General features: G+C 59.4%; 17 protein-coding genes across 17 annotated transcripts in view; 8 read left to right on the top strand and 9 right to left on the bottom strand.

The window, feature by feature from the left end:
• Positions 1–1,448: 1,448 nt before the first annotated feature.
• Positions 1,449–2,086, bottom strand: SDRG_15863 (50S ribosomal protein L17). The gene has a single exon (XM_008622049.1). It carries the CDS (start codon positions 1,989–1,991, stop codon positions 1,575–1,577), a length of 417 nt encoding a protein of 138 aa, XP_008620271.1. The 5' UTR covers positions 1,992–2,086; the 3' UTR covers positions 1,449–1,574.
• Positions 2,087–2,466: 380 nt separating this feature from the next.
• SDRG_15864 (hypothetical protein) lies at positions 2,467–3,251 on the top strand. Its single transcript, XM_008622050.1, has one exon. It carries the CDS (start codon positions 2,528–2,530, stop codon positions 3,191–3,193), a length of 666 nt encoding a protein of 221 aa, XP_008620272.1. The 5' UTR covers positions 2,467–2,527; the 3' UTR covers positions 3,194–3,251.
• Positions 3,252–3,749: 498 nt separating this feature from the next.
• On the top strand, positions 3,750–5,739 carry SDRG_15865 (TKL/DRK protein kinase). Its single transcript, XM_008622051.1, has one exon. It carries the CDS (start codon positions 3,788–3,790, stop codon positions 5,669–5,671), a length of 1,884 nt encoding a protein of 627 aa, XP_008620273.1. The 5' UTR covers positions 3,750–3,787; the 3' UTR covers positions 5,672–5,739.
• A 45-nt stretch (positions 5,740–5,784) lies between these two features.
• SDRG_15866 (hypothetical protein) lies at positions 5,785–11,299 on the top strand (the record flags this gene model as incomplete). Its single annotated transcript, XM_008622052.1, has 3 exons — positions 5,785–6,158; positions 6,215–6,573; positions 6,621–11,299. The coding sequence occupies 3 exons, from the start codon at positions 5,785–5,787 to the stop codon at positions 11,114–11,116; spliced, it is 5,229 nt and encodes a 1,742-aa protein (XP_008620274.1). The 3' UTR covers positions 11,117–11,299.
• Positions 11,300–11,588: 289 nt separating this feature from the next.
• SDRG_15867 (hypothetical protein) lies at positions 11,589–13,360 on the top strand. Its single transcript, XM_008622053.1, has 3 exons — positions 11,589–11,849; positions 11,897–12,125; positions 12,175–13,360. Exons 1-3 carry the CDS (start codon positions 11,641–11,643, stop codon positions 13,303–13,305), a joined length of 1,569 nt encoding a protein of 522 aa, XP_008620275.1. The 5' UTR covers positions 11,589–11,640; the 3' UTR covers positions 13,306–13,360.
• Positions 13,361–13,368: 8 nt separating this feature from the next.
• On the bottom strand, positions 13,369–15,026 carry SDRG_15868 (hypothetical protein; the record flags this gene model as incomplete). The annotated part of the gene is made up of 4 exons (XM_008622054.1): positions 13,369–13,658; positions 13,705–13,744; positions 13,797–14,111; positions 14,157–15,026. The coding sequence occupies 4 exons, from the start codon at positions 15,024–15,026 to the stop codon at positions 13,369–13,371; spliced, it is 1,515 nt and encodes a 504-aa protein (XP_008620276.1).
• A 239-nt stretch (positions 15,027–15,265) lies between these two features.
• On the bottom strand, positions 15,266–15,580 carry SDRG_15869 (hypothetical protein; the record flags this gene model as incomplete). The annotated part of the gene is made up of 1 exon (XM_008622055.1): positions 15,266–15,580. One exon carries the CDS (start codon positions 15,578–15,580, stop codon positions 15,266–15,268), a length of 315 nt encoding a protein of 104 aa, XP_008620277.1.
• Positions 15,581–16,342: 762 nt separating this feature from the next.
• On the top strand, positions 16,343–16,707 carry SDRG_15870 (hypothetical protein). Its single transcript, XM_008622056.1, has one exon. The coding sequence runs from the start codon at positions 16,359–16,361 to the stop codon at positions 16,671–16,673; it is 315 nt and encodes a 104-aa protein (XP_008620278.1). The 5' UTR covers positions 16,343–16,358; the 3' UTR covers positions 16,674–16,707.
• Positions 16,708–17,523: 816 nt separating this feature from the next.
• On the bottom strand, positions 17,524–19,071 carry SDRG_15871 (hypothetical protein). The gene has a single exon (XM_008622057.1). The coding sequence runs from the start codon at positions 19,047–19,049 to the stop codon at positions 17,568–17,570; it is 1,482 nt and encodes a 493-aa protein (XP_008620279.1). The 5' UTR covers positions 19,050–19,071; the 3' UTR covers positions 17,524–17,567.
• A 62-nt stretch (positions 19,072–19,133) lies between these two features.
• Positions 19,134–20,285, bottom strand: SDRG_15872 (hypothetical protein). The gene has a single exon (XM_008622058.1). The coding sequence runs from the start codon at positions 20,237–20,239 to the stop codon at positions 19,319–19,321; it is 921 nt and encodes a 306-aa protein (XP_008620280.1). The 5' UTR covers positions 20,240–20,285; the 3' UTR covers positions 19,134–19,318.
• Positions 20,286–21,669: 1,384 nt separating this feature from the next.
• On the bottom strand, positions 21,670–22,254 carry SDRG_15873 (hypothetical protein). Its single transcript, XM_008622059.1, has one exon. The coding sequence runs from the start codon at positions 22,233–22,235 to the stop codon at positions 21,876–21,878; it is 360 nt and encodes a 119-aa protein (XP_008620281.1). The 5' UTR covers positions 22,236–22,254; the 3' UTR covers positions 21,670–21,875.
• A 451-nt stretch (positions 22,255–22,705) lies between these two features.
• On the top strand, positions 22,706–23,377 carry SDRG_15874 (hypothetical protein). The gene has a single exon (XM_008622060.1). The coding sequence runs from the start codon at positions 22,768–22,770 to the stop codon at positions 23,308–23,310; it is 543 nt and encodes a 180-aa protein (XP_008620282.1). The 5' UTR covers positions 22,706–22,767; the 3' UTR covers positions 23,311–23,377.
• Positions 23,378–23,930: 553 nt separating this feature from the next.
• Positions 23,931–24,235, top strand: SDRG_15875 (hypothetical protein; the record flags this gene model as incomplete). Its single annotated transcript, XM_008622061.1, has 2 exons — positions 23,931–23,981; positions 24,029–24,235. The coding sequence occupies 2 exons, from the start codon at positions 23,931–23,933 to the stop codon at positions 24,233–24,235; spliced, it is 258 nt and encodes an 85-aa protein (XP_008620283.1).
• A 28-nt stretch (positions 24,236–24,263) lies between these two features.
• On the bottom strand, positions 24,264–24,637 carry SDRG_15876 (hypothetical protein; the record flags this gene model as incomplete). Its single annotated transcript, XM_008622062.1, has 2 exons — positions 24,264–24,320; positions 24,377–24,637. 2 exons carry the CDS (start codon positions 24,635–24,637, stop codon positions 24,264–24,266), a joined length of 318 nt encoding a protein of 105 aa, XP_008620284.1.
• A 552-nt stretch (positions 24,638–25,189) lies between these two features.
• On the top strand, positions 25,190–26,076 carry SDRG_15877 (hypothetical protein). Its single transcript, XM_008622063.1, has one exon. It carries the CDS (start codon positions 25,369–25,371, stop codon positions 25,960–25,962), a length of 594 nt encoding a protein of 197 aa, XP_008620285.1. The 5' UTR covers positions 25,190–25,368; the 3' UTR covers positions 25,963–26,076.
• Positions 26,077–26,136: 60 nt separating this feature from the next.
• Positions 26,137–26,952, bottom strand: SDRG_15878 (hypothetical protein; the record flags this gene model as incomplete). The annotated part of the gene is made up of 1 exon (XM_008622064.1): positions 26,137–26,952. One exon carries the CDS (start codon positions 26,950–26,952, stop codon positions 26,137–26,139), a length of 816 nt encoding a protein of 271 aa, XP_008620286.1.
• Positions 26,953–27,090: 138 nt separating this feature from the next.
• The window catches only part of SDRG_15879 (hypothetical protein), a gene marked incomplete at both ends in the record, with an annotated part of 1,779 nt that continues 1,641 nt past the window's right edge, over positions 27,091–27,228 (bottom strand). Inside the window, one exon of the mRNA XM_008622065.1 lies at positions 27,091–27,096. Coding sequence (XP_008620287.1) covers positions 27,091–27,096 — 6 coding nt within the window. The remainder of the gene's footprint in view (positions 27,097–27,228) is intronic.

Genomic DNA, 27,228 nt, shown 5'->3' on the forward strand with positions numbered 1-27,228 from the left:
TGGAAAATGAAGAAGGTTTGAGATTGGAGGCACCTCTACACGGGCTTGTCAATGACAGGGGTAGGGCAGACCATGAAAGTTTCAAGCATGGGACATGGCACGGATATTTCGACTTGATCTATGTATGCAATGTGTACACCAGTTGCTTTTTGGTGCGACTTCGCGAGGCCATGCTGTCTGACGCCTTGTGGCCACGCTCGTGGTTGATTGGCCCATCTTCCGCCAGGCAAAATTTGCCGTGTTCATATTTGTGTATAAAGATACGAGTGTGTCAGACACCAACTGCCTTGTACTGCAAGCGGGTGGCCGTGGTGGCCGACAAGAAGTTCAAACGCCACAAATAGCAGTGGCCACGGGATGCTGTTTCGAGAAGCAGAAAAGCCCGGTGCTACTGTGCGTCGTGGTGATTATTCCGGCACAAGCATCCTCTTCTTGTTGACCGGCGAGAACGAGCCATGCAGCGGACTGATCCGCTGCATTGCTTTGCATCTCGCCAAGTGCAGCCATGGGCGATGATCCATACACTTGGATACCCTATGAAGACGACGACTGCGACGTGGCGTCCTCGCCTTTGACACCTGCGATGCGCAACGTCGGCGGCCACGAAGGAATCTTTTGGAGGCATCGTCGCCCGAGGATTGCTTGGACACGACACACGTACCTGCAAGCCACCGCTTTGGGCTCGGTTGCTAACGCCACTTGCCCGTCGACGGCGCATGCCCATGCCTTTGTCTTGATGGCTCGACTTTGGTGGCCCTTCCTGCACAACGTGTCCTTCTCTTGGGGAAGATTCACCGAATGCTGCACCAATCCGCGCGGAGCCAAGTGAAGCAATTTCTTCTATTTTCGGAAGTTAGATGGCTTGTAAAATCATTTTCACCCCAAAGATCGCTCGGGAAAAATCGAGTTTTGCCATGAATCGGATCCCCCGACACGGTGTGCCATGTACGCCGCAATAGGAGCTATTCAAGATGTCGGCAAATTGATCGTATTAATTTCAGAGGTTTGCTTGCACGCTGCGTCCACATCAGCGACTACGCATGCGTCGCGAGCCAACGACAGCTTGAGAAACGACGAAAATTGGCACTAGGTGTACCCGCCGTAGTTGTCGTGGTGCCAATGACGCTGCGTAAGATGCCGGCTGATGCGTCATATCCATTGTCAAAGGTTTTCCTGCATCCTGCGTCCTTGTGAGCGCATATCAAAAATGGAAACGAGCCCGTGTGGGCGTCATAAAATTAACCTTAGCACTTAGATAACGTCCTTCTTAGACGTGGCGTGGGCAAGGTGCAGAACCTCCTATTGGTGATCGACGAGCGTCTCTGCGACACGGAGCGCCAGCTCGATTCGTTCAAGCGAGGTGCGCCAACGTGGCATGATGATGATGACAAGTGTGACTCATGGGACGATAGGCGCCAAGCGGCCACCGACCAACGGCGAGGGCGCAGTGAGCGGCGCGAACAGCAATCGGAGCAGTCCGAGCATGATGACGCCGTCGAAGCGCGCCAAGTAGGATGCAGCAAAAGTGCGTACACGCGGTTCAAGTGTGTCTACCTTATTCCATTCATACAAATCTACTCTTCTTGCTTCTTGGCGAGGTGGGCGGTACCCGGCTTGGCGCGGCGAAGCTCACCCGGGCGGTCAATGTACTCGATGACGGCCATCTCGGCGTTGTCGCCGTACCGGAAGTCGGCCTTGACGATACGCGTGTAGCCACCGGCGCGGTCCATGTAGCGCGGGCCGAGCGTGTCGAAGAGCTTGTCGAACTCGGTCTTGGTGCGCACGATGCCCTGCGCCTGGCGGCGGGCGCAGATGTCGTTCTGCTTGGCGAGCGTCACGACCTGCTCCGCGACGCGGCGAAGCTCCTTGGCCTTGGGCAGCGTCGTGCGGATACGCTCGTGCTCGATGAGCGACGTGACCTGGTTGCGGAGCATGGCCCAGCGGTGCTCGCCATCACGGCCCAAGCGGCGCATCGCGATACGGTGACGCATCTTCCTCGTCGACTTTGGTTGTGGCAATTTTAATGGTGGGGATCGCAACGTCCGGATACCCTGCGTATCCGGTATTCATATTCACACTATTTGAAGTATGCATTCTGAAATAATGTGACGAACCCGCGTGGCGGTGCACCCGTGCCCATGGCCGTAAATCCGCACGGACGCATGTACGAGGCTCGCTTACCGTCCGCTGTCCTCTGGCGAGGTCCTGGGCAGTGGCCGCAAGACGCAGCAGCCGTTGGCGTTGCTTCCAGCGCAAATTTATCGCTTATGTGCCAGACAAGGCTGTCATTTGGTCGGGAGGTCCTGCGCGCAACATGAGGGCTCCGAGGTACCTACACGAGGGGGTGTCGTCACTTCCAACAGTGTCCAGCCAAGGAGAGCAAGGAGAGACGCTCGTCACAAAGAACTGCTGCGTCTGTCATTCGCTTCAACCAGTATTTTACACTGTCTGAAACACTGTCTTGAACATGAAACCGCCAACGAGAAAGGCCGGTTTTGCAACTGGCCGGCGCGGTGCATGAGCCCGCATGCTGGTGCAGCCCAAGCCGTTGGTTGCGCGTGGCGCAGCGCCAGCAGCCGTAGCCCGGCCAAAGAAGGCGCGGTCAAGCCTCCCAAGGCTCCCGTCGCACAAACCAGCAAATCGCAAGAAGAAGTCGACCACGGCACGATCACCGCCTGCGCCATTGCCCGAAACGGTGCGCGAGATGGCGACGCGGCTGCTCGCTGCGCCAGCCCAAGGCGACGACAGCTGCGGCAGCGCCAAGGTGCGCTTCAACCACTACAACAAGCCATTTCCGATCCACAACGGCGTGCTGCAGTGGAAGGACATCGACGACGAGTACTGCTTCTCGTTCGTGTACCGCGGCGCCTACACACGCGACGTGCACACGCTCTTCACCAAGGTTGCCATGCACCGCGATGCAGCCGGCGACGTCTTTGTCGGGCTTGTCTGCACCGAGCAGTACGAAGTCGTCGTCGAGGAAGACCCTATCGCCGGCGTCGGCGCCCCCGGACTTCGCATCAGTGCCACGCCGTTCATGGCGCCGTCGCACGAACCGCCAGTCCGCAGTGGCAACCGCGCGACCAAGCTGCTTACGGACGAGCTGCGCCACATGGCGCCATCCGAGCTCGGCTCGGAGAAGGCGCGGGATCTCCTGCAGCGGCGGGACCTGGAAGACGTCCTGTATACCTGAGCCATCGCGTCGTAGGTTTAGCCACCAACAAATACGAGCTAGTGTTCGCGTACTCGTATGGCCTTGCTGCTAGAATCATTGACGGCTCGGCTTTGTGAGCCTTCTGCTATCGGTAAGGTCGGGCGAGACCTGCGAGCCTGTGCAAGGAGGTGGTGTCGTCGCTGTGACAAGCGTTGCCCGTCGGTCCACCTTCGAACTTCGAAGGCTACGGCGCTCTGTGTTGCAAGAGCGTACGTTAGCATAGACATGGCACCGCAATGCCGTCGCGCACGCGTTCGTACAGTAGTAGTAGCCAGCAGCCGCCACTTCCTGTGCTGTCGATCCACCGCCCTCGTGGCAGATTCAGAAGCTGCGTGCGACGAGCTGAGGCTACGTGGCAGCGTAGAAGGCGAGTACGGCCGACGTAGCACCTGGCGTCGCCACGAAGTGTAGCGCCTTGCGCGATTGCACATCACAGTGATAAGCGTACTCGTATGTATTCAATACTAGTACCTGGTACTGTGCGAGGTCTTGGGTCCAAGGGGCGGCTCCAGGATCGAAGTTCGAAGTTACGCGCGTCGATGTTATTCTGCCTTTATAATTCTTCTGCGAGCGATGACCCAGTGGCTAGAGAGCGCGGACTACGTGGCCCGGTTCCGGTCCCTCGACGAGCGCAAGGTCAATGCTGGCGCCGTGGCCTTCCCGGCGCCAGTGCCAGAGACGGTCACGGCGCGCCTCGCGCCGCTGGGCCTGACGTGGGACGTGCTGCCGACACTCGTGCGTCAAGCGCTGCTCTGGGACTTGGGCCTCGTCGTCGGCAACGTCAGCGGCACCGACGCCTACCTGCAGGTGTACACCAAGTGCGGCATGGGCATGGCCAACATTAGCCTTACGTTCGACGAGTTCACGGCGGCGAACCCGTCGTCGCAGACCGTGCGATCGTGCCCTGCCAGCGTCAACGGCGCCACCGTCTCGCTCTTGCGGCAAGAGGCCGCGACGGGCACGTTCCTTGACGACGTCATCAAGTGCGCAATGGACCTCCAGAACCTCCCAGACGGCTCGTCGAGCCTCCTCGCGCAAGACGGCCTGGGCCCGAGCGACGTGCCGCAGCCGCGTGTGTGGCGGCACCAAGACAAGTCCGCTGGCTGGACCAAGCTCGCGATCCATACACTGCCAGTGAGCTTGTATCCCGAAGCAGCGTGGAGCACGTGTCCGAGCCGGCCCGCCGCGCGCATCATCCCCTGCGAACCCCGCAACAACCGTCCAGAGAGCCTCAACACATGCCTGCCGACACCGTCGACCGCCATGACATCGTGGCTCACTGCGGTCAAGGCATCGCTGCCGGCCAAGGACAGTACGGGTGGTCTCTCGACGACCAACATTGTGCTGATCGCAACCATTTGCGGTGTTGTGCTCCTCGCACTGCTTGGCTGCTGCCTCTGGCGCCGCCGCCGACACGCGCCGTCGCCGCCAAGCTCGCCCAAGTACGAGCAGCCGATCGTGGACGGCAGCACCGACCCCTCGCGCTACATGGAGGCTACGACGCCGCCGTCGCCCGCCCAGCAGCCGCCGTCGTTTGCGCGCTCCGGGTCGTCGGTCGAAGTCGCGCTTCATGAGCTCTACCGCGACCCGTCCGTCGCATGCAAGCAGCTCGTGTACAAGGAGCTCGACTGGATCCGCATCCTCGCCGCTGGTGCGTTTGGCGAGGTGTACCTCGGGCAGTACCGCCAGAAGCGCATTGCGATCAAGCGCATCCAGTCGATCCGGATCGAGATCGAGGGTGTTGTCGAGGCGTTCGCTGAAGAGATTCGGCTCATGGCGCACTTCCGGCACCCCAACATTGTCGCGTTCCTTGGCTTTGCGTGGGATCTGACGTCGCCGTCGACGCTCTGCGCCGTGACCGAGTACCTTCCAGAGGGCGACCTCAAGGCGTACTTGCTCGCAAACCCCGTGCTGCCGTGGTCGACCAAGATGGTGTTCGCCCTCGACGTCGCCCGTGCGCTGCAGTACCTCCACGAGCTCCTCGAACCCACGATCATCCACCGCGACCTCAAGAGCAAGAACATCCTCCTCGCGCTCCCGCACGCCAAGCTCTCAGACTTTGGCATCTCGCGCGAGCAGATCAACGACGATACGCTGACCGCAGGCGTCGGCACGGCCTTTTACTCGGCGCCCGAGGTCATGAAGGGCCTCAAGTACACGAAGCAAGCCGACATTTACTCGTTCGGGTGCGTCCTCGCCGAGATGGACACCCACAAGAGCTTGTACCACGAGTGGAAGTTCCCCGCGATCGCGATTTTGAACAAGGTCATGCACGAGAACCTCCGCCCGGCCATGACGGCGACGTGCCCCAGAGCCATTTTGGAGCTGGCGCGCCAGTGCTTCCACGCCGACCCGAACCAGCGACCGACCGCGTCCGACATTGCGCGCGACCTCGCCGACCTCGTGGGCAAAGGCCGCATCGAGCGCCACGCGTGGAAGTCGTCCGAGTCGTCCTAGAAAACTCCCTCAATCAATATATATACACTATTTAACGAACTATAATGGTTTACACAACCCTACCCCCGAGATACAGAAAACGCTTTTGTCAGATATAGCCTTGTGCAACGAACATGCGCCGCGCCAAGTGTCTCCTCGGCCTTGGCTACATTGTGGTCTCGATGGCCTGTAGCGTCTACTACCTCAAAATCCTCTACCCGTACCTCCAGAACGACCTCTTCTGGGCTGGCTTTGCCCTCCACGGCGCGCAAACCTACCTCTTGGACCTCTACCGCGTGCGTCTCTGGACCACGTCAAGTGGTGTCATCGATGTCCTCAACGTCTCAAACGCCGTCCTTCGAACATACGACACGCCGTCGACGATGCTGGACGTCCAGCCCTCGTACCCGCGGTCGCTCGTGTCCAACCATCTGACGACGCCTCGACAAGGCATCACAGCGCTGCGCAATTTGCCCACCTGGGCCATCTTCCAGATCACGACACAGCCGTGCTACGTGGACGTCGACCGGCGCTGGGAGCTTGCGCACACCCAGGCGCGCCAAGAGCGCTGCGCCAAGAGCGCTGCGCCGCTTTGGTCGCCAACGGCGCCGTGTACCTTGAGCCAACCTTTCGCTGCGTCAACTGGGCGACGTTCTTTGCGCGGTTTGGCCCGTCGTTCATGTTCTCGGTGGGCGACGCTGTCGTGGCGTCACCTGGTGGCGCTGCGTGGCTCGACAGTGTCCAAGACGCCTTTGACTCGATCGAGAGTGATCTGACGTTTTGGTCCGAGCATGGGCTCACGCACTACACCGTGCAGTGGGGCAACATCTTCACCACCGGGATCCACGAGACCATTTCCATCACGAACGCTTTTGGCTGGGAGCAAGCGCTCTCAACGACCAAAATCCCATATGCGAGCCGCGGTACTATCAACTTGATACATAAGAATAGGATGGTCATATGGTGGTAGATGCACTCTGGACCACGTCCATCTTGTACTGGTACTTCTTCAACGACCTCTGGGCCTCCTCCGTTCTGAACGGCAGCCTCGTGCGCAGTGCACACAACTTTATCGCCAACAACTCAGTCGGGCCGTCGGCTACCGTCGAGACGGTCCTGGGGCTCTACCCGTACACGCCCTGCAGCGTCATTCTCCACGATCACCTTGGACCGTTCGTGTCGATCGATATGTGGCTCCTCCCACCGCCAGCGTCGCTGCAGGAGCTTGTCTCGTCGCACACGGCAGTGGTGGCAACGGCGCTGCAGGCCAATGCCACCCTCTGGGCGGCCTTTCGGCAACTGATCACAGTGCCCTTGGACCCTGTTCCGTCGTCTTGGCGCCTTCCCAACACGACGTACTATGGCGGCAGTCCGATCTGCGCTACGTACGCGGGCTCGGGCTATGTCCAGCAGTCCTTTTCATTTGAAGACACGTGCGCGGCGCAGGTCGCCAGTTCGATTCTGCTGGGCGCACCAGGTCAGGCATTTGCAATGACAGCACTGCGGCTCGTGCGAGCCAACGACCCGCTCGTCTCTGCGATTTGTCGTCAGTGCGTCAGCACCAGCGCCCGCTGCGTCGATGCGCTCAGCGCAACGCAAGCGCTCACCGAACCGCTGCGACCGCTGACGATGCCGCTGCTCACACGCCTCGTGGAGCGTGTCGTGGCCGACGTCAAGGACCTGCGTGTCGAGGTCGTTCAGTTTGCGACCGTCAACGGCAGCGACAACCTCGTGCTTCACCAGCCGCTACTGGAGGATGACTTTGCTTTTTTTGGATGGCTCATGCTCTTTGACTGGGTCTACGGCTACCGCGAAGTGGTCTCGTTCCAAGGCGACGTGTCGACGATGGTGCTCATGTCGGAGCCGTTGCCGACGCTGTCGATGGCGCCAAGCGCCCGCGAGGTGCCCGCAAGTACGTGCTATTATCTCTGGTACATCGCGGTCGTGACCACCGCCCTCTTGGTGCTTGTGGCGCTCGGGACCATCGGGTATACGCTGGTTGGCCACTGCCATCTGCGTGGGTACGAGCTGTTCTGTTTCAACCGCGTTGCAGGTCCGGTGTGGATCGGCCGGCCGATGCTACTCATCCGCGCCGTCACAGCCCTCGTCCTTCTGAGCTCCCCAAGCACGACGTTTGTCTCGGACGACAACGTCGGTCGCTTCGTCTTGACCCCGCTGTCGCTCGTGCACGCCGCTGTCGTCACTGGCGAAGCCACGTGGCTCACATATGTCCTCACCGATGTCCTCTTGGTGTTTGCACCGAACGAAGCTGCGCTCTCGGCGGCGCTCAGCAGCTTCTCCGTATGGGCTCTCACGCTTCTTCTCGAACTCCTCTGGCCGCTTCGGCCCACCCTCGTGATCGACCGGACGTGCTCGCAGCGCGGCGTCATGCTCTCGCTGCAATGCACGAGCGGCACCGTCACGTTTGGCTCGTTGCATCGTATTTTGCTCATCGTCGCCATCAACGGCGTCGCCAGCCTCACCAGCATCCTGTTCGTGCGCGTCACGGCGAGCATGCGGGTGCCACGTCGGCTTCGCATGCGACGCGCGTCGACGCTGACGTCGGCGGCGGCCGAAGCCTTTCTGGAGCTGCCCGGCGATGACGCGTGGACCATCGACCCGGCACTCGGGTGCATGATGGGCGTCTTTCGCTTTTCATGGCGCCACCGCGAGTTCATCTTTGACACCAAGCTCTGGATGAGCTTTCAAAAGTCGAGTGCCGGACCGTGCATGGAGGTTGTGCCTATGACGGCCCCGTCGCAGACGCACGTGGCGTCGCCAAACCGGCGGATGGCGGTCGTCAAGGTGTGTCTCGGCCTCGGCTACCTCTTCGCCACCGTCGGGGGTAGCTTGTACTACCTCAAGCTCTCGTCCGTGAACCTCGCCAACGACCTCTGGTGGGTCACATTCAACACCAGTGGCACACAGACGTACGTGGCCAACTGGTTCAACCGGTACCTCTGGCTCACACCATCGCTCGAGGATGGACCGCTGGACCTGCACCAGTACGCCGATATGAACTCGTATGCGACCAACACGACCACTGTTACGGTCACCGACATGCTTCCGCGCCGCATTCACTTTGAAACCGCGAGCGACTTGCACGTGGCGATCCTCGGGCTGCGCGCGACGAACCCGTGCCTTATACCGTGGATCGCGACACAGTACTGCTGGGTCGACTTTGACAAGCGCTGGGCGATGGCCAACTCGGCGGCGCGCCAGGTGCGATGTGCTGCCAAGTACGCGGCGAATGCGGCTGTCTACTTGGAGGCCCCGCTGCGCAACGCCGACTGGGATGGCTTTGAGGTGTGTTGGGGCCAAGCGTTCGATATGGGGATCGCCGCCGACTTGCGCCAAGACCTCGGAGGTCGCAAGTGGCTTCAAGTGACGCAGTCCAACGCCAACTCGGAGGCGGACGAGGTCGCCTACTGGACAAGCAAGGGGCTTGCGTCCTACTCGACCGCCTGGCAAAACTACAAGGCGGCGGGGGTCATCAACACGTTCAACGTCGTCACAGCGCTCGGGCTCGCGTTTCCGTTGACGCTTCAAGCTTCGAACGGCTCGTTCCATCTTGGGACGCAGACGTCGTACAAAATGTATTGGAATTTGGCGAGTGACTTCTGGGCGCTGGCCTCCAATGACTCGGGCGTCACGGGCAAGTCGCTGCTGCGAATCAGCCCCCGCTTTGCCTTTACCAACACCTCATTACTCGACGTCTACTATCGCAACGGCTCGATGAGTGCGCCGCTGGACCCCGCCTACGACGTGTTTCAGTCTCACCTCGGGGCGTTCGGGTCGGTGGATCTGCGTCATGTAGCCTACCCGGCCTCGCTAGCAGCCCTAGTGCGCGACGTGCACGAAGCGCTTCGAAGTGTCTTGATGAATACGACCGACGGCAACGGCACGTACACAGCGCAGGCCGCCTACTCCCAACTCGTGACCATGCAGGGCCTCGTCGCCGTGCCGAGCTCCCTCAACGCGACCTCGCAGTACTCGGCCGGCAGCAACTTGCTGTGCAACGCGCTTCTTTCATCGGGCAATCTCTCGTTCGGTCTTTCGGCCTACTTTGGTTTTGGGGTTCCCTGCAACGTCGGCTTTGGCGAGTGGGTCTACACCTCCAAGGACCAGATCTTATTTGCGCTGGTCGCGTCCGGCGTCGCGTTGGAGGCCGTGACGCGTATACCATCGACGTGCGAGGTCGAAGCCGTGTCGCCCTCCGACTGTCGCGCGATGCTCACAAGCGTCTCGTCCTTTCTGAAGTCGTACTTTGCACCTGCGTATCTGCAGGCGACTCGGGCGCAGGCCCAGCGCGTGCAAAGCGAGGTGGACGCACTCTCAGTGGACCTTGTGGCGTACCTTCAAGACGCAATAACGAACGAGATCTCGCTCTTCCACCAACGCGTCATCGATGCCGACGACGTGCCGATGCAGCTCGCCGGCTGGACCAACCTCTACGACTGGGCTCTCGGCTACCGGGAAGTCGTCACATTTGAAGCCAACGACGCATCGCTCACGGTCATGTCGACAGCGTACATGTCAACAACATTTACAGCGAGCGCGGCCGAGGTGCCCGTCAACGTAGCATCGTACCTCCGCGTCTTTTGCCAGTACATCTCGCTCCTCCTGCTCATGATATCTCTCGTCGCGATTTTGTACACGGTGCAGAACCGCTTCACGAGCGAGGGCTTCAACCTCTTTGAGGTCAACCGCGTCGGTGGCATGGTCTGGATCGGCCGCCCGCTGCTGCTTTTGCGGAGCGTAACAGCGCTCTGCATCCTCAGCACGGCCGCGCTGCAGCTCCAGCTCACCGGCAAGGCCACGTACCTTCTCTCGGCTCGCCAAGACGTCTCGCCGTTCCTCGCTCTCTGCACCAAAGTGCTCGCGGCCGGCGAGCTCGGCTGGCTCGTCTACATCGTCGACGACATTGGCATGGTCTTCACGCAGCAGTACACGGCGTCGTATGCCAACAAGGCGGCCATCCTTGTGTGGGCGACCGCCGCAATTCTGAGTCTTATTGCACCTATCGCACACCGGGTTCGCCTGGAGCTCCACTGCGCGGTCGACGCGACCGACTACCAAGCCGTGTGTTCCAGCGGCGACGTTGTCATTGGGAGCCTACCGCGTCTGCTTTTGCTCGTTGCCATTGCGCTCGGCGGGTCTCTCACCATGTACGTCCACGATCGGCTGCGCTACACGCTGCAGCCACCGACGGAAAACCCGTCGTACCTGCTCTCTTGCGGCGCCAAGTACCTCTTTGACAAGACCGGGTGGGTTCACGACGGCGTGTACCACGTCGACCGCGCCTCGGCGGCCTTGACCGGACTCCTCACCTGGACAAAGCAGGACGTTATCTATGTCTTTGACGTCAAAACGTGGCGCGTCCACACGGTGTGTACGAATGCGTCGATGAAAAAAGGCGCCAAGTGGGAGCTGCGGCTGCACGGCGCCCTCCCGCTCATCGAGTAATCGAGCGATGCATCCTGCGTCGCTCTCCAACAAGTCGCCGCCAGGTGTCGTCGTCTTGCCACGTGGCAAGGCGTGCATAATATATGTTTGTTGACAATGTGTAGCGTAGTAGTACGTACATATTTGAGCCCTGATTAAGCCCATTAGGCAGGGTTTAACTGACATCAAAGGTTGATTTGCGTGTCATGGCGCCAACTGCAGTGGTCATGGCGCCAACTGCAGTGGCGTTGGGCCTTCGATTTCGAAGAAACCACCGTCTTCTTCTTCAAGAGCGGCGACGCGTTGCTGGCGTCCAAGCCTCGTCCTTTTGGCGTCGGCTGCTAGCTAACAGCAACAACTAGACGCGTGGCCACCTGAGTGCAGTTGGAGATCCTGGTCCAACAGGCCGATCATCTGAGAACGTCCGGCCTTCGGAGTGGGTAAAGGGTTTAACCGGTTTTTGGAGTGTCTAATTGTGGCCAATCACAGCGTGTTACGAGTCGCTGCACCGCGTTCATTGGGCAGCATTTCCGATTTTGCCGTCGATGCTGCGCAGCCTCCTCGCGTTGGCCTTGACCGTCGGCGCCGTCGCCGGCATGGGCCTCACCGCCATGGACGCCGGCAAGGAGAACGACAAGCCGCTCTTCAACGAGTCGCACCCGAACATCACGTTCCTCACCGACGACAACTTTGACACGCTCGTCAAGAACGGCGGCAACGGCAAGCCGTGGCTCATGGACTTCTACCATCCCTAGTGCGTTCGCCCAGCTTTCGCCCAACGCGCCTAACACCTACGTGTAGCTGCCCGCACTGCCGTCAGTTTGTGCCCATCTTTGAAGAGATCGCTGCGTACTACAAGCCCCTCGGCATCGTCAACGTCGGCGCGTTGAGCTGCATGGACTACTACCAGTGCTCGATCTACAACGTCAAGGGCTTCCCGACGCTGCTGCTCTGGAACTTTGACAAAAAGTGGCTCGGCGAGAACAAGCGCGCGGTCGGCGAACACACGATGGACGAAGTGCTTGGCCTCGTACGTCCTTCGACGCAGATGGCGACCCACAACGGCGGTTGATGTGTAGGTCGCCGACCAGTTCCGCATCCAGCTCTACAACGAGACGGGCACGTGGCCGCCCGAGGGCAAGACAAACCCGCCGACGACGCCGCCGCCCACGACGCTCAAGCCGCTCTGGGAAGAGTCGACGCTGCCGGCCAACGTGACCACGCGCGTGCACGACGCTGGCACCGCGTTTGTTTTTGGCCTCAAGGGCGGCGTCTTTGTCGGCCGTCAAATGCTCGACGACGACGCCCTCGACGCGCTGAAAGAGTGGATCCGCGTCGTCTCGCTCACGTTTCCCGGGTCGACGTACCGGCTCATCATCCGGTCGCTGTACGAGTCGCTTCTGCCCGTGTCGCTTCTCACGGACGTCAAGTGGAAGGCGATGGTCGGGGCGTGGCAGGCCACGTCCATGGTCACCTTCCACGCACATCCGATGGTCAACGAGCACGGCGTGACCGAAGAGTGGATGAACCTCCCGTCGCTCTTCGAAGGCTCGGGCACCAAGTACGCGGCCTGTGAGCTCTACACGTGCGGTCAGTGGACGCTCTTCCACATGATGACGATGCTCAACGGCCACGACGTGACCGGCGCCCACATCCCCGAGCTCGCGGTCGCCGTTGTCGGCGCCGCGCGGCGCTTTGTGCGACACTTCTTCACGTGCGTACCGTGCCGCGACCACTTCCTCGCAGCCAACACACTCGACACGATGCACCTGCTCGACATGGAAGCCCCGAGCAACAAGGCCCGCGCGCTGTACCTCTGGCTCTGGAAGGTGCACAACGGCGTCAACCGCCGCATCCGGCACTACCAGTGGCCCAAGCCGAATGTGTGCGACATGTGCTCGACCAACACGTCGAGTGACGACGCGTGGGTCCTGCCCAAGGTTGAGAATTGGCTCAAGGCCAGCTACGGGTTTGAAAAGTATCTTGCCGAGCCCAAGACGCAAAAGCGAACGGTGGACGATGGCGACTTCAGCCACGAACCCGCGGGCAACGTCGCAGCAACGACGGCGCCGATGCTCAAGGTCGTGCGCGCCCAGAACCTTCACGCTGGAGCGGACAGCGACGGCCCGAGCTTCTCGCTCTTGTGGTGGTACCTCTTCCCGATTGCGATCTTTGGGCTCTACGTCTTGACGCAGCGCCGTCGTCGGTAGAGTTCACGCTTTTTCTAACCTAGCCCTCCGTGAATAGTGTTTCGGATGCATTTTCTTTTGGTGTTAAGATTCCTCGTCGTATTCGAGGAGGGTGTCGGTTGTGGCGCCGTAGTCGGTTGCTTGGACTGTCGCCAGAAGTGGTAAAGTCCCTTTAAAGGGGCGCGTGCGAGCGACGGCCTTGGCGGCCTCGGCGACCCAGTCTGAGAAGGCGGCGAAGTACACGCCCAGGAGGGTCGTGACACCGGACCCAAACGCCATGCCCATATAGACGCCGAGGAGACCTCTGCTGTCAAACTGGCTCAGCGCATACGCCGTCGGGACGCCCACAAACCATGCACCGCACACAATCGCTCCTGGCCACGTGGTGACGCCACGTCATTTTTCGAACAAAGTACGTACGCGGGATGGGCACGGTGCGAGCTTGCGCATTTAGTGTTGCCTACGCCGTCATCTTTGCCATCAGAAGCGGCGCTTGAGACGGCGGAGGTGACCATGGCGTAGAAGAAAGGCGAGAGGGCGACGTAGCCGACGGCCGCCAGCACCGTCGCGCTGCTGATAAGGTCGACAACGCGCGGATCCGATGTCAAGCCGATCCAGTGACGGCAGAGCACCCACGGCAGCGCGAGGCAAGCGGACGTAAACAGCATCGCGCCGAGGACGAGTCGGCTGACGAACGCAGCAGCCTCGGCGTGGCCGGCCCCCAAGTACATACCCATGCGGCTCACGGCGGCGTCGTGAAGCCCGCAGATGGGCGAAGTCACAAGATATACGATCTGCATCACTGTGGTGTGCGCCGCCAACGACACCTATACCAACATGAGCTTGCTAGAAGAGACTCTTGGCGGATATACGTCGCTGAGAAGGGCGGCAAAGATGGTCATGATCTGGAGTTGAAGATTTTCAACGAAGTCGCCGAGCATGAGCGGCGCGCCGACAGAGAGAAGCGCGGTCAGCTGCGCCAACGAGAGAGACCGCGGCGACCACTGCCAAAGCGACTGAAGCGGTGTGACGCGGTGCATGTAGTAGCCATACCCGAATAGCCGACACCACAGCGTGAGGCTCGTCGCGAGCGGGCCACCAAGAACCCCGAGGCCGCGTACACCCAAACAAGACAGGCCAAACACCAAGGGGATGCTCAACAGCGCATTGAAAACCACTGCGCAAAGCGACGCGACGGCCGCGGACGCCGCGAGCTGCTGGGCCTGAAACGAAGCCGCCACGACATCAAAGAGGAGGCGCGGCCAAAGCCCCAGTACCGAGACGCGCGCGTACTGCGTAGCAAGTGCAACGCTCACCGGCGCGAGCCCGACGACGTGGAGACTGCCGCAGCTGTAGTACCAGAGCAGACTCAGCGGTACGCAGACAAGAGTGAGCAACAACGCGGTGAGCTGCGTGTAGTGTCCAATCAGCGCATGGTTGTGGGCACCGTACGCTTGCGATGCGAGGGCCAGAAGGCCTTTCGTGAAGCCACGTGTGAACACGGTGAGCGTAAAATCGAGCACGAGCTGGGCGTAGGCGACCGCCGTGTACTCGGCCGTTCCGACGCGCTTTGCTATGACGAGCGCCGTGACCGAGAGAGCAAAGGTGCTGAGGATCGAGGCCGCAATGTGGCTTCCAAGCCGCACGAGCACGTCCAGCTCGGCACTCGCGCGCGGTGAGAGGTGCCACGACGCTGGTAGCAGCCGCGAGGCTTGATCCATCCACTGATTCAGACTCCTCATGGATTTTCTTAAATGGACTTTCTTGGCCAAAATAGAAGTTGAACGACAGCCTCGTCGGACGGGTTGGGGACATAACGTGCTATATATTAATTTAACGTTAACGTTCAAATGGCTACAAGGGACCTCGTAAGTGCTGCCACTGATGAGCATATCGTAGGAGAGGAAATGTGTAGCATACCAGTATGGAACCAAAAACGCGTTGAATGTAAATACGGAGTGTCATTATGAACCGACGCTGTTTAGCGCGAAATGTGCTGGTTCTCGGGGCGTTCAAACATCGGGTCGAACATCTCGCTCTGGTTGATCGGGTTGCGCTTTCCGTTGGCAAACGTGAAGCGGTGCGCCCGCCAGTCGGCGCCGTCTTGCGCTTCGAAGCGGAAGATGTCTTCGCGCTTGGCCTTGTTGAACTGCACGTCCGGGTGGCGCGACGCGTAGCGGGCCATGGTGTACGAGCCGCCTGAGATGGCGCAGACGATGATGCCCATGATGGGGTAGCACGCAGGGTCCGAGAGCCACGTGCGGGCGAACGAGTACGAGCGCTGGGCAGCGACCATGGTGGTGGTGGTGGAGAACGAGTCGATTGAAGAATGATGAGGCGACTGACGCAGCCATGAGCTGGCAGCCTCCAGCGCGTACAAAGATATGCCAGCCGAGCGACTCAGTTGACTGGCATGTCTGTGCACGACCTGCAGCTTCTTTGCACTTCAACTTGCGTCGCGGGCGCTGATTGGCTACTTCAAGTGCAAAAAGCGCAGGTAATGTGAGAGTGTGAGAAGAGAGAGCATGAGAGTAGAGCATCGTACGCCCCCACCAAACTGATGCAAGCAAGCCTTCCATGGATCGAGCAGACTTACCATAGAGCGCGCAGGCCCCACCCTACATTCGTATGGTACGAGAAGTAACCTTGTGCCGCTAGAAATACAATTTTGTGGCACTCAGAACTGATAGTCGGACACAGGAGCAACGTATGGACTTTCAACAACCCTTGCGCCCCTTGTCCGACACTGTGTTGAGTTGAGGTAAGTTCGTGTCCCGCCAGCCAACAGGAAACCAGCATAAGATTATTCTACTAGGAGCAACGGGTATATAGTCAGTCTACCACAACGGCAGAGTGTTCGAGAGAGTGCTGAGAGTGGCTCTCTCTGGTCCTGCGATGTGCTGGCTGCACCTGGATCAAGATCGCGAGACCAGAGGTTCAATGGTGTGAAAGATTTGACAGCGCTCGCTAGACATGCAGCACGCCCACGTCTTTGCGCTTGACGTCTTCGGCTTCATCAGACGCGTCAGTCGCCTCATCATTCTTCAATCGACTCGTTCTCCACCACCACCACCATGGTCGCTGCCCAGCGCTCGTACTCGTTCGCACGCACGTGGCTCTCGGACCCTGCGTGCTACCCCATCATGGGCATCATCGTCTGCGCCATCTCAGGCGGCTCGTACACCATGGCCCGCTATGCGTCGCGCCACCCGGACGTGCAGTTCAACAAGGCCAAGCGCGAAGACATCTTCCGCTTCGAAGCGCAAGACGGCGCCGACTGGCGGGCGCACCGCTTCACGTTTGCCAACGGAAAGCGCAACCCGATCAACCAAAGCGAGATGTTCGACCCGATGTTTGAACGCCCCGAGAACCAGCACATTTCGCGATAAGTTAACAAATAAGTTGTTCCATGTGTACACAGAACTTGGAGACTTTGGCTACATGGACATTAGGCGGAGGTCGTATGCAACTGACGCTTGGTTTTGCGGCCGCTCGTGCCCATGCAATCGAAGACCGCCCGTGCATAGTCGCTGCAGACTGTAATTTTTATTGATGAAGGATGGAACGGGGACTTCACGCAATGTTTTGTGCAGCGATGTCTCTGCCAACGTCCGCCAACCGAAGAGCTTCGAGTTTGAGGTCGCACCCAACGCCTGCTACTACTCGTCGGACACCTCATATTTCTTAGTTCTAGGAAACGACGTTCGAAAGGGGCCCATGGAGCGTGGTCGTCGTCGTGGACCCGACCGGGGCCAGAGGGTCGGCAGATGAGCCGCCGCTTGCGCAGTCCTAGCGTTAGTAAAAACGGAAGTATCTTTGAAGACAAAGCCTTTGTGCAAGCGACTCGACTCCGTTGCGTCCTGACCGACTCGCAACCGACACAGCGAAGAGGCTCGCAATCGCCAACGTGCCTACGTGGGCGGCTGCGAATCGTGTTGTGAATATCACGGAAAATTGGTGCGATCCAGCCACGCACGTGGTGCGTAGTTCTATTAACAATATTGTCTTCACGGCGTAACGCTGACTTGCCCAAAAATCCCCACTTGGTTTTTCCTCACACGATTCCGCATATGTTGCGCTGCGTGGCAAACATGCTGTGTACATCAGCGCCGTATGACGTAGCCACTGAATTTCGAAATGGATGACGACCGCACGTGCCTTTGTCGTCGAAACCGTAGCTTCGCAAGCCAGTGCACACCTAGCCCTACTATGAAATTCGACAATCGCACCAACGAGGCTGCGTGGAGTAATCGCTCTGTGGTACTATGTTGCTTTCTAAATTTCTAGTTGCTAGTCGCAATAACAGTGTCTCGTACGAGCAGATCCAGCGCGTCCACTTGGTCGTCGTCGACAGAGGTGAGGTAGAGCACCAGCGACGCTGCCAACGCTTGGTACTTGGCCGACCCAGCGCGGCTGAGAAATATGAGGGTTGCGAGTCGCGCCCGTGCCTGGCTCCGACCGGCGCTGTTGGGTGCAAGCACCTCTCTCCGCAAGCTCGGGGCGGCGTACAGTACGCTGGCAAGGTCGTTCAGGCCGAGGAAACCGCTGTGCAGGGATACAGAGAGCCCTACGAGGCGATGGCGAGCATCTCTAGGCTCGCGATACGCCAAGCGCTTTGCTTGTATCATCGCCGCCGGGCTCGGCCAGTACGTGGCTACGTCGTTAACATCCATCGTGGCGAGCTGGGGTGTTGTGGAGAGGAGGCAGGGGGTTGCCCACGTCACATGGCTGCTCATGGCAGCAAGGAGCCCGAGGACGTCATCGATGGCACTCGCACGCTGGAGCACATGATGACAGACCTGCGTCGCGGGGTCGATGAGAAGCACAACGTCGTCTGCCGGGCAGTGCAGAGCCCAGTGCGTGCGGTGCTCGATGTTGACCGACACGACACGGTCGACGTCGGTCTCGTCGGCAGCCGAGAGCGCAAGCCGCGGTTGACGCAGCCAGTCGACGTGCGCACGCAGAGCCGTGGCCGAATCTTCCCAGTCGAGTCCTTCGAGAAAGCCATAAAGATCGACAAGATGCACGAACCGGCGCATCCATGTGTCGCCTTCGAGCACTGTGAGCACGATGGCGTCGTCGCTGGTCCACGCCACGCACTCGACGTCGTCGTTGGCTGTCAAGAGCCGCGGCCGCCCGAGCCCTTCAACCCAAAGACCTTCGGGGGTCTGTGCCAACGAAAGAGCTCCTCGCGTAGCAATGGTATCGCGCATCGTTGGCGGCAGAACGCGGGCGTGCAGCGGCGGTGGCTCTCGTCTCGTCAAAGTTGTCCACGCAGCCACATCGACGACGATATCGTCTTCCACCTCGGAGACGAGATACAGAAGGCCGTTGGCTAAATAGCTCGTCTCGGGCTCGATGGGCAGTGCCATGATTTTGTCCAAGGCGACGCCGGCGCGCAGGTCGACGCGCAGGCGGTAAAGCCTCGAGGGATACCACGTCCAGAGGTACGCGACTGTGGCGTCGGATGGATCGAGAAGGACTTCGTACGGCGGCGTCTTCTGGTGCAAGCGGCGCGGCGCGTCGACTGGGTAGGCATACGTGTGCACGAGGCTGCCATTCGGAAGCACATGCCACTCGAGCGCGGGCTCCGAGGCGTCGAGAGCGGCGAGTGCAAGCTCAAAGCGCGCAGCGCCGTCGCCATCACAGGCGTCGTGGGCCAAATGCACGAGCGCGTAGGCTAGGCCATGGCCGCAAAGGAAGACGGGGGTGTCGACGAGGTTGACGTCGGGCGCATGGCGTACTATCCACCCTTCCAGCGCCATGGCAATGGCAATATCCTGGTCCAGTGCCGAATATTGCCTTATCTAGTACACAAACGGTTACAACGGAATTAGTCGCAATCCTGAAATCGATCTACATTTCGGCTTAGTTGCCTAATTAGGCGTAAAAAGGACCTTTTCCTGCACTTTCGAACCTTGAAATTTGAAGACAAGGATAGAAATTCACCTATTCAGTAGTGGTCATGATGTCAACTCGGAAGACGGGAAGTTGACACAGCACAATGGAGGTGCTTTATAGCATAACATTAGTACTATCGGTGGAGGCAGCGAACGCCGACATAGATCGCAATAAGCGCGAGGAGGGGAAGCACGATGGCGTTGATTTGAAGCGGGCTAAAGGCCATGATGACGCCGAGCGCCGAGACGCTCAAGACAAGGAGCAACACGAGCAGTAGCTGATGCCGCCAGAGACTCTCGCCCGGCCGTACCCAGTAGAAGCGCATCCAGAGCTTGGAGGGTTTCTGGGCTTCAAACTGCGATAAATAGTCGGCGACGTCAAAGTGGCCATTCTGCGCGGCAAAGTCGATCGCACCGGGGGTCCCGCCTTCGTTGCGGTGCGTCTTGAGAAACTTGACAACGTTTAAGTGCCCGTTCTGAGCTGCGAAATCAAGGGCTTGGACGCTGCAGCCTTCTTGCCGGTGCTCGTGGAGGAACTGGACGATATGCAAGTGCCCGAGCGCGGCCGCACCGTCCATCGCGCTCGTACTGCAGCCATTGTACCCGTTCTGATGCAGAAACGTGAGCACGTCGAGATGACCGCTGCACGCCGCAAGGTCCACGAGGTGCTGCACGTCGCAGCCGCTGCCGTACGTATGGTGCAGAAACATGAGCACGGGCAGGCGGCCCGCGTGCACGGCGTCGATGAGGAGCGTGAAGAAGCCGCGGTAGCCGTAAGCGTCGATGTAGCGCAGGACGCGCGCGAGGCCGTAGCCGCGGTACCATGGCGTGAGGAACTCGGCGTCGATGCGGCGCAGCGTCGGCACAAAGTCGGTGCGCTCGTACGAGAGCCAAAAGTCACGGCAGGTGCTGGCCATCGGACTCAGCCGCGCCTGGAAGTCGACGATGGCCAAGGGCCGCAGCGCAATGAAGTCGCGCCACGCGCCAGCTTGGTAGGCCGCAATGTGCAGCACGAGCTCGGGCGTGCTTAGGACGTGCGCGATGGCGGAGCTCATACGAGAAGTCGTCCGCGCCAGTCCGGACGCACGCTGTCTCTTTGGCTCAAGCCGAATGGCGCCAATCAGAGCCAAGCAGCAAGCGGATATTGACCAATCCGAGAGCGGCAAGGCCGTGTCACTGTGGCGTTATACAGTGTACGCCGTCTGGCGAGTACTGTCAACAGGCTTGTCGCGAGTCGCAACGCGGCTTCCATCGCAGTGATAGTTGACTGTCCTGCTCCACAGCGAATGGCGTCGGTTCCGCCAACGAGCGAGACGACGCGGAATCCTTCGGTGCCGACCTCGTTGCACCGGCGATGTTCTTTCGGCCCCGCAGCACCACGGTCGTCGTCGCTGCTTTTCTCATCGGTTGGTGGATGTTGACGCAATATATGGACGGGGATGGCGGCGATGTGCAGCAAGGGTCACGAAACAAGCCCTTGGACATCCAACCACCCTCTTTGGGTATACGTACTACTACTCCCAGGACGCAGGGATGTCGTTGTGCATGGCAGAGATGAGGTCGACCGCTCGATTGCGCGAAAATGGAGCGTCGATAGCTCGTGGCGACGAGCGTCGTTGCACGGGCCGTTGAGCTTGTGGCGTTGTAATATGGTTGGCATTCATTACACGGCGGTGTCGTGGCGCGGTGACGGTGTTGGAGTAGACCACCCGTTTCTTGAGATGTCCCGTCCTTGTCGAAACCATCGACCTGCATTTCTTGGTTGTGACGTGTTGCGACTGCCCTGCACTGCACCAGTATCCAACGATACGATCTTATAGGACGCGTGGATTGCCGAACACATTATTGTCGGAGGTAGAGTCCCGTGTGGCCGTCCAGCCACCAACGACAACACACATTTAGGCTCTAAGCTCGCATGCCCGTCGCGGTAGAACACGCACAAAGGCCCTCTGCATGCTAAATGACACCAGAAAGCTTCGCGCCACTTTGCAAGCAGACCACGCATGGTGTGGATCTGCTTGTGACAGCGAACGGCCATCCCGAGCAGCGTCGCTCCCTGTGATGCTGTCGACTGTCGTCGCTCTTTCAACGATGGTCCTTTCTACAACAGTCCTCAGTCTCAGCGATCGGAATGGGGTGGCCGACCACTGCTGATAAAGCAAGCCGCCTCAATCCGTGCAAGCGCCCGTCTGGTCCAACAGCTCGGTGTTGTTGCCTTGCGTCTCGTGGTACTACGACGGCAGCTGACTAGAAGGGCGCTCTGTCCTACGCGCCAAAACAAATAGGTGGGATCGTCTTTTGAGGCCGAAAAAAGCGCCACAACGTTTGCAATCGCAGCGAGAAGTCTGTGGCAACGTAATGTGTCATGAACTTTTCAACGGGCCGGCTCGATCGCGGACACTCAGCACTTACCTAGACCGCACACCCACCCTCTTTGGGGTTGGAACCTGCTTGGATATCAGGTCCATCGTTGCGCAAAGGGGACGAAAATTTCTTGACACGCAAGTCACGGAAAGATCCGTTTGCCAGCTGCCTCTGGTCCAAAACGCAGAGTCGCTTTTCTCATCCGATTGGAGCAGCAGCAGCGTGTGACAGCCAGCGTGACTGCGTCTTTGTAATATTATGGTTTTGCTCGGCGGACAAGGATGTCAACATATCCCACTGTCAACGACGCATACACTTCCGACTCGTTCACACGGCCGGGCTCGAGAGCAAGTGCTTGGCCAGCGACCACATCGCCGGGCGATCATCCTCTTTTTCATTTCGCGGGCAAGTCGTCGGGCTCGTAACAGCACACACGGCATCGCCAGCGCGCTGGTTCAGATGCAGTGCGATGCGCACCTGGCCACAAGCCACCGCGTGCTCGACGTACACATACCGGACGCGCGTGTGCTCCAAGAGGCTCAGTACGACGCCAAGATGACCGCGTTCGATCGCGAGGAACATGGCCGCGTCGATTGCTTGACGAGTCGCGTTGGGGACGCACAGCTTCAGCGCCAGTAGATCCTGGGCTTCGACCGCGGAGCGTAGTGGCGGGAGAGAGACGTTCATCGATCGTAGTATCTCTGCGACAGCATAGCTTTTTGCTTTCTTCTCTTTTTCTATCGTTCGAATATCGACCATGGCTCGTTTATTGATTTTCGCGGGAAAAGCGTATGATGGCATGTCCTCCACGTTGCGTCGGTGAGTAACGGGCGGAGTAGAAATGGGTGCCCAAAATCTTTCAATTGGGGACACATACAGTCGTGCCGCGAGTCTGTTTTCCGCGATCCCACACGTGGCGTCGCGAGCGGTCGACTTGCATTGCGTACTCTCGTCGCCGACCAGAGCACGGAAGCATCTCATCGGGCCCCTGTCGGACGCATGGAACATCTCCAAATCTTTGCACGCACGTCGCAAGACTCTCTGCCGTCGTGTCCACGGAGGTCAAAGGACCGTGGGGCGTCCGCGTTTCGTATCCGGAGAGAGTGGGACAACGGTTTCGCCAAATATTCGTACTGTACGTTTGTCAAATTTTACACGCCAGCTGGAATGGCGCCGACCGGCACGAAAGCACTGCGCCGCCGACGATCACTTTTCAATTATGCTGGCAACGACAACGACGATCGAGGTGCCTTTGAGCTACGCTTCTTCCTCGTCCTTGCTCTCCCCGGCGTCTGCGATTTACGCCAAGAAGACCATTATGAACACTACGACCTTTGCCGGCAGCAATGCGTCGCATGGCCGCTGCAAGTACAAGAGCGGCCGCTGCATGAACGAGCGGACGATCAAGGAGAACGGCGAGCCCCACACGCTCTGCGAAGAGCACCGCCTCTTGCACAACAAGAACCAGCGCAAGTCGGACACCAAGCGCCGACGACTTCGCCGCGCGCTCCGCAACGAGCCGCACATCGCGACCATGGTGTCGCCGGTGCGCAGTGCATCCATGGACGACAGCGACGACGCGCTCTCATCGATTCTGTGCTCGTCGCCCGATGACGACGACGAGAGCGTCTGGTGGTCGCAACTGCCATCGATCGCGCCGATCACTTGGACGAGCCTGCCCGAGCCCTGGACGCAAGAAGAGCTCCACATTCTGTCTGTGCTCCTCGACTTGCCGCTAGACCACCGCTTCAACGCTGTATAAATTAGATCCACCTCGCGATACATTATTGATGTTTAAACTAAGAACTCGTGCGTCCACTACGTCGTCCCTTTGATACCGTTTTGATGATGGGTGCAAAATCGACTAGCAAGTTCTAACATAAACCTGCGCACGAATATTGGGTTACGAAGCACAAATAGGGTAGCCACCCCATCATATTTGCCTGATCGTAGCTCTGATCGCGAGCTCGGGTTCTGAAACGAGATCGAAGGCAGCTCACGCTTCGGTGGGCGAGAGCGAAACACTGCTGTTTTGGTTTAGTGGCCAGGGGACAATCTAATATATGCGCCTCCTGAGTCCGACTCACGAGTGGTGCCAGCGTGGAGGTGCGCAATCGAAGCAGAGAAAGCGGCGGCCGAGTGGGCAAAGTAGCTTGTAGGATAATGTCGCCACTTGATCGAACCGTCCATACTGGCGCCATTTTGACAAGGCAAAGTCGGACTGGACACGAGGTGAGAGGAAGCGATGGCCAGACAGGTAGCCGAGAGCTGTAGCCGAGTGGTCTGCACATGCGACTGGGTGCATGGTTGATATCTGATGTGCCAACTTGGGAACCTCCGAGATCGCATAGATCAAGCCTGCAGCACTTGATATTCACAGCCATGGCCGAGAAGCGCGGCCTCTGGACGGAGCATGTCGACGCAGCGACGGGGGTAATGCGATGGGGAGCGGGATAAGGCGCGACTGACGTCATGCATAGCGCACGTTCTACTACAACGTCGCATATGGCCGCAGCTTCTGGACGCTACCGGACGACTGCGCCGTGGTCCGACCACGGCAGGCTCCCGCCGAGCCCGACGACAATGCGATGGACACGATTAGCAAGGAGGCGACGAGCCTCACCGAGCGCATCAAACTCGCCCTCGAGAAGAAGGCAAATGCGTCCTCGACAGAGCCCACTGCGTAGCACGTTCGTGTTGGTGTTAGTTAGTCGATTAATCCTCTTCGCGCGCAAGTAAACTACTACCGGTTTGACGTCGCTTGGGATTCTCCTACAAAGACGATGACGTCGTGCGCCAGCGAGATCGAGGCGCCATGGGCGAAATACCTTGTACTGCTTGAGGCGCTCGTCAAAGGACGCGGGCTTGGACGCGGGTGGCGGCGACGTCGGCGGGTTCAAGTCCAGGAGCTCGCGCACGAGCTTCATCTTGGAGAGCATGAGCTTCCAGACGACGACCCATCCGAGCGCGAGGGTGACGAGGACGATGCAGATCGCGCCGACAAAGTACATGGCCCGGATCACGACCGCGCCGTCCATCCTGCTGCACTTTCTCTTAGAAATGCGTGCGATTGGCAGAAATGCTAGCATTTACGCGCGCGGATTGGCCATGCATTGCGTGCGCGCTGCCGATTGGCCAAAACGATGTGCGTATTTCGCTCCCGAGAAATTCGGGAAATTTGTGAATTGCGTGCATTTCAACCATTGCCACAAATTACTCATCGACAAATAGTAGGCACGTAGAGACGCGGAGAGTGGCGTTGCGAGCGCACGCCAGGTCGCCGCGTACGGCGTCCCCACATGGTTCGCGGCGACGTCGTTGGCGGCGTGAGGACTGAGCCATTGAGCCGTTGATGGTACACCCGTGGCGTGCCACGTCAGTGCCCCCCACCGTTGCATTGACGAGGGTCCAGCGCATGAAAGAACTTCCTCTACCGTTTGTGCCATGACCTTGAACTTGATTCATTCAGAGTGTAGAGGACGAAGTGGTTTGTTCGAGTATATCCGAGCATTGCTCGCGCCATGTCGTAAGCGCTGCTGAATACCTTGCCGAGCGACGTTTGCCGATCCTACGCGTCTGCAATGCACGCTGCGGCGCTACGCGTTGCAACTGCATTACGAGAGCTTATCGCGGTGGCAGGACCCCGCTTCATGGCATTACGTGGCGCCTGCTTGCGTTCGTAGCGCGGAGCCAAAGGGTTTTCGCACTTGATTGGGCGACAGCGTAATATTCTGCGTTTCTCGCAAGACCATTGGTGCATTTCGCTTGGAGCCATCTCATTGGCCAAAACGCGACGTCGACCAAAGCTGGCAGCCGAAGGATGGACGTCCAGGAGATGCTCGAGATGGTGCAGGTGAACCATCAGGCGGCCTTGGACGCGCTTGCAGCACAAGTCGAGACGCTGCGCGAGACTGTCCAGCTCCAACAGCTCGAGCTCCAACAGCAGCGGGAGGCGCACGAGCAGGCTGTCGCGACCCTCGAGAACGACGCAACCAACCTGCGGCAGCTCCTTCAGCAAACACAGGCGGAGAACCAAGAGCTCAGCGCAACGGTGCATCTTCTCAACGACGAGCTTAATGTCAAGTCGACTGCAAAGCGCCTGCCGCCGACACCAAGCGAGCCCGAGACGCCCGTTCCGTCCTACGAGAGGGAGGTCCCCGCCTACGACAACAGCGCCGCGAGCCACACGAGCATGGACACGTCCATGGACTTTAGCTACCCGGCGCTCTGGGACCAGCCACAAGAGACCATGGCGCCCCTGCACGTATACAACATGTATCAGAACGACCGTTCGGCACGGCCGCCCAAGCTGGCCGGCTTCAAGGAGCCTCCTGCCCACGACAGCAACTCGCGCCTCGAACACGAACTCCGGCGCTTGCGTGAAAAGCTCGGAGCCTGCTCGACAGCGCTGTGAGCGAACTAACGTCCGTGTTATTTATGCAAGCCCGGTGACGTCAACGACTGCCCCGCCCACGCCTCGAGGTCTTGACGTGCATTTGTCAAGTGTCAATTTAGCAATTTTGTTGGACGTCTTGTTATGGGATGCGCTGTCTTGATATCAAACGGGTCACTTGGCCTAGTCGTTAGCTTACACAGTGACGTCTTGCGGCGAGTCGCTGCCATCGCCGGCTTCCTCTTCGTCGCTTTCGGACGCAGCTGTGAACACTCGGTGGGCAAGCTCGAGGGCCGAGAGCATGGCAGGGACCCCGATGACGGGCGCGGCCGTGAGGATCACGTGCACGATATCGAGGCGAGGCACGTTGTTGGAGAGCGCGGCCGAGATCTGCATCTCAAACATGCTCGCGTTCATGTGCGGCTGGCCCATGAGCATGGCGAGCGAGCACAATGCTTGGCAGCGCGGCTCGAGCGGCGGCCCGGCCAGCACCTGCTGCGAGTACGAGTCGGCGAGCGCGTGCAAATGCCGGGGCACGGGGACGTCAAAGAGCTGCTTCCACATGTACGGCGGCTCGGAGAGATTGACAGTGACGTGCTTGAGCGCGGTCATCTTGGCGCCGGTCGTCGTCTGGCGCAGGCGCGCGACATTCTCGGGCAAAAAGAAGGCGACCTTCTCACGGTGCGAGAGGCGCTCGTACGCCGTGTACAGCGTCAAGTGCTGGCGCTGGTGGTGCTTGTGGTAGAGCTCGGCGCGGTACGGCGGCCGCCAGTACTTTACGTTCTTGGTCGCCTCGCGCAGGCGCTTCTCGGGCTCGAGGATCTCGCGGCCAAAGTGGACGCAGAAGAGACACTGCACCTTGAGCACCGGCGGGTCCGACATGGGCCGCACGCCGAACTGCAGGCCGTGCTCGGGACGGTATTGCGACTTGCGCTTCGCGGCCTTCTTGTCCGGCGCGCTGTCATCCGACGTGGCAAACGCGACGCCTGGCTCGTCGCCTGGAGTTGCCATCGCCACAAATAATCGCCCTTATTTGTGGCACCACCCATTCCACCGAGTGCTTTTTAACATACAGACATTAAATAATGCTTGTCAAATTAGCCAATCAGGAAGGCGATACGTGGCACGTCGCCAAGCCGAGCGTTCGCTTCAGTTCTGCATCTTGGTGCCAAGATTCAAGATATGACCTTATCGATATTATTTCCCATTGCAGCTTCAGAATGACACTTCCAGCGATAGTAGGTTCCTTGGGCCAAGGGCATTATCTGGAGAGCGGTTTCGCAACCC

This window comes from Saprolegnia diclina (assembly GCF_000281045.1).
Source record: "Saprolegnia diclina VS20 unplaced genomic scaffold supercont1.104, whole genome shotgun sequence".
NCBI lineage: Eukaryota > Oomycota > Saprolegniomycetes > Saprolegniales > Saprolegniaceae > Saprolegnia > Saprolegnia diclina.